This window comes from Rutidosis leptorrhynchoides, chromosome 2 (genome assembly GCF_046630445.1).
Source record: "Rutidosis leptorrhynchoides isolate AG116_Rl617_1_P2 chromosome 2, CSIRO_AGI_Rlap_v1, whole genome shotgun sequence".
Lineage (NCBI taxonomy): Eukaryota > Viridiplantae > Streptophyta > Magnoliopsida > Asterales > Asteraceae > Rutidosis > Rutidosis leptorrhynchoides.
This window is the reverse complement of record NC_092334.1, coordinates 158,411,418-158,418,166: the sequence shown is the minus strand read 5'-3', so window position 1 is coordinate 158,418,166 and position 6,749 is coordinate 158,411,418. Positions and strand designations below refer to the sequence as shown.

Genomic DNA, 6,749 nt, shown 5'->3' with positions numbered 1-6,749 from the left:
TCACAACCGTTACCCTTAATCACCATATATTTTGTTTCTATTTCTTGCTGTAATAATCAACATCAATCAAAATCATCACCACCAACAAAAGCGTAGGCTCCTGCTGCTGCATCTGTTTCTATTTAAATAGCCACACCAACATCATGTAAAACTGCTAGCTAATGTTTCTGTTCGAGTGTAAACCATAAACCAACACCTTCGAACACCTCTAAATTACTGCTACTAAAATGCTGCTCCTACTGCAGCTATTTTTCTGTTTAAAACCGTAGGGAACCACCACCTAAAACAACCACACAACCATCCCAAACAAACTGCTGCTATTCTTGGACTATTTCTGAGTAAGCCGAACCCAAAACCAACTTTGTTAAACCATCAAATCCTTACTAACACTACTACAATGCTTCTGTACTTCTGTTTATTTTCGTGATCCCTTCCAAAACACATGAACACTCATGTTCCAACTGCTGCCATAATGCCTCTATTTCTATTGTTAAACCAAGACAAGAACCACATAAATTATTGTTGCCATTCGGTTTAATCATATTCCAACTGGATCGAGTATTTAATGTGGAAAATTGAAAGTGATGTTACAAGTATAAAAAGTGCTGATACCTCTCTTTTTGGCTGAAAGTTATCAATCATATAACCCAACCACCCATCATTGAATTTAAATGAAAACGCTGTTGGACTTTTAAATTCATTTAACCTAATATATACACATGAATCTTGGGCCAAACAACTTGTTCTTTGGGCTGCAACCTACGGTTGGGCTTTTGAATTTGGTTTGTTGTTTCCTACTTACAACTGAGATCCAGTTTATGCTATTCAATCAGCCTATCTGCTACTGTTATGATAAATAAAAATGGTGAGCTGTGAAGATAACATGGTAGTGATCGTAATGATATAAGATTGATGATGAACGAATGATAAAACGTATTCGATGATGATAATAGTTATGATTTTATGATTAGGAGTTTATGATTATGATTTTATGTGATGATTTTATGATGATTCGAATGATGATGATGGCGAGTTATGTTTGACGAAAAGGATGATAAATAGTAAACAGAAAAATGGCGTGAATGATGATGATAGGTTGTAATTGATCTTGCTGTGATGGATTTGTTTCCGTGAGAGAAAGGGAAACAGATAGTATCGGGTTAAATAAGTTAAAATTCGAGTTATAATCAGATATGCAAGGACAGAGGAATGGTTTATGAGGGTGTCAGGTTAGCGAGAGGTCGTGGGTTCAAGCCCGTCCTAGAGCATTTTTTAGAAATCTTATTCTTAAAGGTAGTCTCATTTTATTATTATTATTATTATTATTATTATTATTATTATTATTATTATTATTATTATTATTATTATTATTATTATTATTATTATTATTATTATTATGATTATTATTATTATTATTATTATTATTATTATTATTATTATTATTAGTATGATTATATTATTATTATTATTATTATTATTATTATTATTATTATTATTATTATTATTATTATTATTATTATTATTATTAGTAATAGGGATATTATTATTATTACAAAGATTATTAATATTATTATTATCATTATTAACATATAACAATTTTTATTATGTTTAGTATTATCATTACTATTAATATTACAAGTATTATCATTTTTATTATCATTATTATTATTATTTTTAATCATTATTATTATATTTTTTAGTATTTTTATTATAATTATTATTTTAATAAACAAATGATATTTATATAAAAATATATTACAAGTATACTAATATTACATACTAATATGTTTTTAATGTATTAACTAATATATTATTATTTATATTAATATAACATTAATTAAAATATATATCATATCATATATATATCATATATATATCATATATATATTAATTAATATATTATCATATATATATATATATATATATATATATATATATATATATATTATAACATATTAAAAGTATTAATATAATTAAGGATATTAATTAATAAATTATAAAATATATATAAACTTAGTTAATTGATATTATATGTGTTAATATATATACTTGATATAGGTTCGTGAATCCGAGGCCAAACCTGCATTGTTCAATTCCGTCGTATGCATATTTTTACTATAAAATATCGTATTGTGAGTTTCATTTGCTCCCTTTTTAAATGCTTTTGCAATATTTATTTTTCGGACTGAGAATACATGCGCTGTTTTTATAAATGTTTGACAAAATAGACACAAGTACTTAAAACTATATTCTACAATTGGATTATTATACCGGATATCGCCCTTTTAGCTTGGTAGCCTAAGAATTGGTGTTTATTATAATTACCACCAATTGGCGCGAATCCTAAAGATAGATCTATCGGGCCCAACAAGCCCCATCCGGGTTACGGATGTTTTAGTACTTCGATTTATCATATTTGATGAGAGTTCCGGAATGATGGGGATATTCTAGATGCATTTTGTTAATGTTGGTTACCAGGTGTTCAATTCGTATGAATGGATTTTCAGCAGTAAGCAGACCTGCACCTTATTTATGAATTTGAAATCTTGTGGTCTATTGAAATTATTGAAATGATTGTTTATGATAAACCTATGAACTCACCAACCTTTTGGTTGACACTTTTAAGCATGTTTATTCTCAGGTATGAAAGAAATCTTTCGCTGTGTATTTGCTCATTTTAAATATATTACTTGGAGTCATTCATGGCATATTTCAAAAGACGTTGCATTTAAATCATTTAAGTTCAAAAAGATCGATATTAGTAAATGACAGATTAGTCATTTATATTTGGGAAACATAATTATATCATTGATATTGAGTGGATGTATTTTGAAATGGTATGCATATCTATTAACTTTCGTTGTAATGACAGTTTGTCTTTTAAAAATGAATGCAATGTTTACAAAACGTATCATATAGAGGTCAGTACCTCACAATGGGACCAAATGTTGAAGACTTCGTCCATGTGGATTAGGACGGGCCTTTACAGGTGGTATCAGAGCGGTGGTCTTAGCGAACCAGGTCTTGCATTATTGTGTCTAACTGATAGTTGTTAGGATGCATTAGCAATTCTGGACTTCGACCTTAGCTGCATATTATAAGTTTTGTTTATCATTCCTAGTGGAAAATTACCTGCTTATCATTCCTAAGTCTAGACACGTCTTACTGCACTTACTACATAGATAGTGATCACATACATAACATTGTATATGTATATTTTATTGGCTAAATGCCAAAAGCAGAAGTTACGCGAACTATAATAAAAAGGTGTGGAATATCCGCTGAAAATAAGTATAACGGTTATGTTTCCGCTTTAATAAAAGACTGCGGTTTAATCCGCTAAGTTTTCGCGGATAGTTAAATAGTCCACAGACTGCGGATATTTCGAATACTATAAATAGGGAGCTTAGCCTCTCATTTATAGGTTATTGATTCTCTACCATTTGCCCAAGCCTTTGTGATCTTCACTTGTGATTTCGCCCAAGGAATTTCTACGTTGTGCTAAGGTGAATTATTCTAATTGATAATCAAGATCGGGTCGGGGTGGTTGATCACTTGATGGATAAAGTGAAAGACGATCATCAGGGCCCAAAATAATCATCAAACATCCCATTCTCCATCTTAATCTCATTGCACTCAATCCGTAATTAAGTAACTCACTAATTAAGGATTGATCAATTGGAGCCATCCGTGGGATACGTTTTACGAATTAAACTTTAAATTTTTTGTTTTGTGCTATCAAACGATTAATTCCTCGGTTTAATTTCAATCATGTTTTTTTGTGATGATTTGCAGACGAATGCGTTTATAATCGACGGTAAATTGCTCGATTAATTGTTATAATGAGCAATATCGGAATTGATAGTGGTATTGTTGTTGCTGTGCAAGCAAATGCCCAAAAAAGAGGAAGAAAGCGAAAGTCGGCAAGAATGTATCAAAATTGGCAGCTAGCGCCAATTAGTTTTCCAAAAATGCAAAGTGATGATTTCTCTGAAATGCCGATAGTAGTATCGTGCAAAATCGCGGAAACTAGAATCACAATCATGAAAGTTCATGTTGATAATCATAATAGCGTTGATATTGTTTATGAACAATGTTTTATTCAACTGCCGGAGAGTATTAGAGCAACTTTACAACCAACTGCAGCTTCGCTAACCGGTTTTGCGGGCAAATCCTCATTACCTATGGGCATTTTGCCCTTAGATGTTGAGCTTGTTGATGAAAATGATGATGGTTTAGTGCGCCAAGCACGGCTAGATTTCTATGTTATGCGCACCTCATCTCGCTATAACATGTTGTTGGGCAGAACTGCCTTAGGTAAATTCGGAATTGTCCCATCTACGATTCATGGCATGATTAAATTCGCAACGCATAAAGGTGTCGCGACAAAAAGTTCAATGAGCATCTTGCCCATCTGTGCGGCTGTTAATGTAAAAAGTGCAGGGCAAGAAACCGCTGATGTCGCGGACAACATGGTCATGATTAATCCTGCATATCCCGAGCAAAAAATTAAAGTGGGATGCAATGTTAGTGTGGATACTCGGAAACAAATTGTGCAGCTACTTGTACAGTACATGGATGTTTTTGCTTGGTGTAAAAATGATATAACTGGTGTTCCGCGCCATATTGCGGAACACAAACTTAATGTAAATCCCGCATTAAAACCTGTAGTGCAGAAGCGTGGAGGCATGGCCCCAGACCACGTTAAGTGGCTGTGCGAGGAGGTAACAAAATTGGTGAGAGCTGGAATTTTGTGACGACCCAGAAATTTTCGATCAAATTTAAACTTAATCTCAATATGATTTCATCACGATAAGCAAAGTCTGTAAGATTGAGTCTTGAAAATTTTAGAACTGTGTTCATATATCCTGTTACCTATCGACTATTTCCGACGATTCACTAACAATTTTGTATAAATAAAAATGTAATATATATATATATATATATATATATATATATATATATATATATATATATATATATATATATATATAGGTATATGAACACTTTTAAATAAATAAAAATACACTTTAATTAATTAAAAAAAATGTGAAATAATAAACAGAAAAATTAAGTATTATTAAAATGAATATATATATATATATATATATATATATATATATATATATATATATATATATATATATATATATATATATGATTCTTATTGATAATTATGATTATTGGTAATACATACATATATATATATATATATATATATATATATATATATATATATATATATATATATATATATATATATATATATATATATATATTATGCAACATATGTTATCATATAATATTTAGTATTAATAATTAAATATAACTACAAATTAAGTTATAGTTGTTATATTATTACTACAATAATTATTATTACTATTATTATAAGTATCATTAAAGTTATAATATGAAATTTTTACATGTAACTTGTTATATTATTATTAGTATTCTTATTAGTATTAATAATATTAATAGACTTTTATTAATATATTATATTATAAATTAATATTACAGAGTTAACATGGCAGATAGGAACAAATTCGGTTACACATAATTTTCTCTCTTTAATTTTTTTTCAAACCTTCTGTGTAACCTGTGATTGAATGTCGACCAAATACAATAATACAGATAATATTAAATCAACTCTTGCTACTGTTAAACCTTTCAGTTACAGATTATATATACATTCTACTGTGAATTACAGAGTATAATAGAAAAAAAACCAAAATTTTTAAAACAGATAAGAGTGTTATTTGAGCAGTCATCTGCTCTTGATTTTTTTTTAAACCAAAACTCGAATTAAAAATCAATCTCGAAATCTAATAATGTAGTAATGTTAGGAATCATCCATCCAAACTATCTGTAAGTTTTCATACTCCAATTCGTTTTATTAATTACGAATTTTGAAGTCAAAAATTAATATCAAAAAGTCAACCGTCGCGTTCTTTATGAAAATTCGAATTCGTCTGAATGATTTAAGTTCAATTGATGATTTCTAGAGTTTCTAGGAATGATTTAAAATCTAGTTCATGTAGAAAATTTCGTTCAAAACAGTCTTATAATGGAAATCAATTTTTAGTTATGTTCTTCATTTTCACGAACACAGCAGGTAATTCTAATTAAATATCTTTGTTAATTGTTTTGATTAATTAGTAATCAATCTTATACTAAATGATATATTTCGAATTACAAGTGTTAAACAAAATTAACTGCTGTTGTATTGATATGCTGCTGGGTGTTACGAAGAAGAAGGATAGGGAGACAATTAGAATCAGGATAAGTATAATAAAGATGTGGTAATTATCAGAAAAACATTGGCAGTGGAGTGGTCAAGAGTTGGTTCAGGTTAACGGGAGGTCATGGGTTCGAGTCTCTTAAGAGACAATTCTTTTTAGGAAGCTTGCTAAAAGGGTATACACATTTTCATATACATTTATTATTATTATTAATATTATTATTATGATTAATAATATTGTTATAATTATTATTGTTATCATGATTAAAAGTAATATGAACATTATTATTATTATTATTATTATTATTATTATTATTATTATTATTATTATTATTATTATTATTATTATTAACTTTATTAATGTATTTTTATTATAAATTTTGTCATTTATGTATTAGTTATCATTTATCTTTATTATCATTATGATTATAATTATAATTAGGAATATAGTTAATATTATTATATTTATCAAACGACTAAAATATGTATTATCATTATTATTACGTAGACA

The 6,749-nt window shown here is 28.4% G+C and overlaps 1 protein-coding gene across 1 annotated transcript; it reads left to right on the top strand.

Annotated features, from left to right (window-relative positions):
* The first annotated feature begins 3,842 nt into the window (after positions 1-3,842).
* On the top strand, positions 3,843-4,757 carry LOC139888388 (uncharacterized). The gene has a single exon (XM_071871397.1). The coding sequence runs from the start codon at positions 3,843-3,845 to the stop codon at positions 4,755-4,757; it is 915 nt and encodes a 304-aa protein (XP_071727498.1).
* Positions 4,758-6,749: the final 1,992 nt, after the last annotated feature.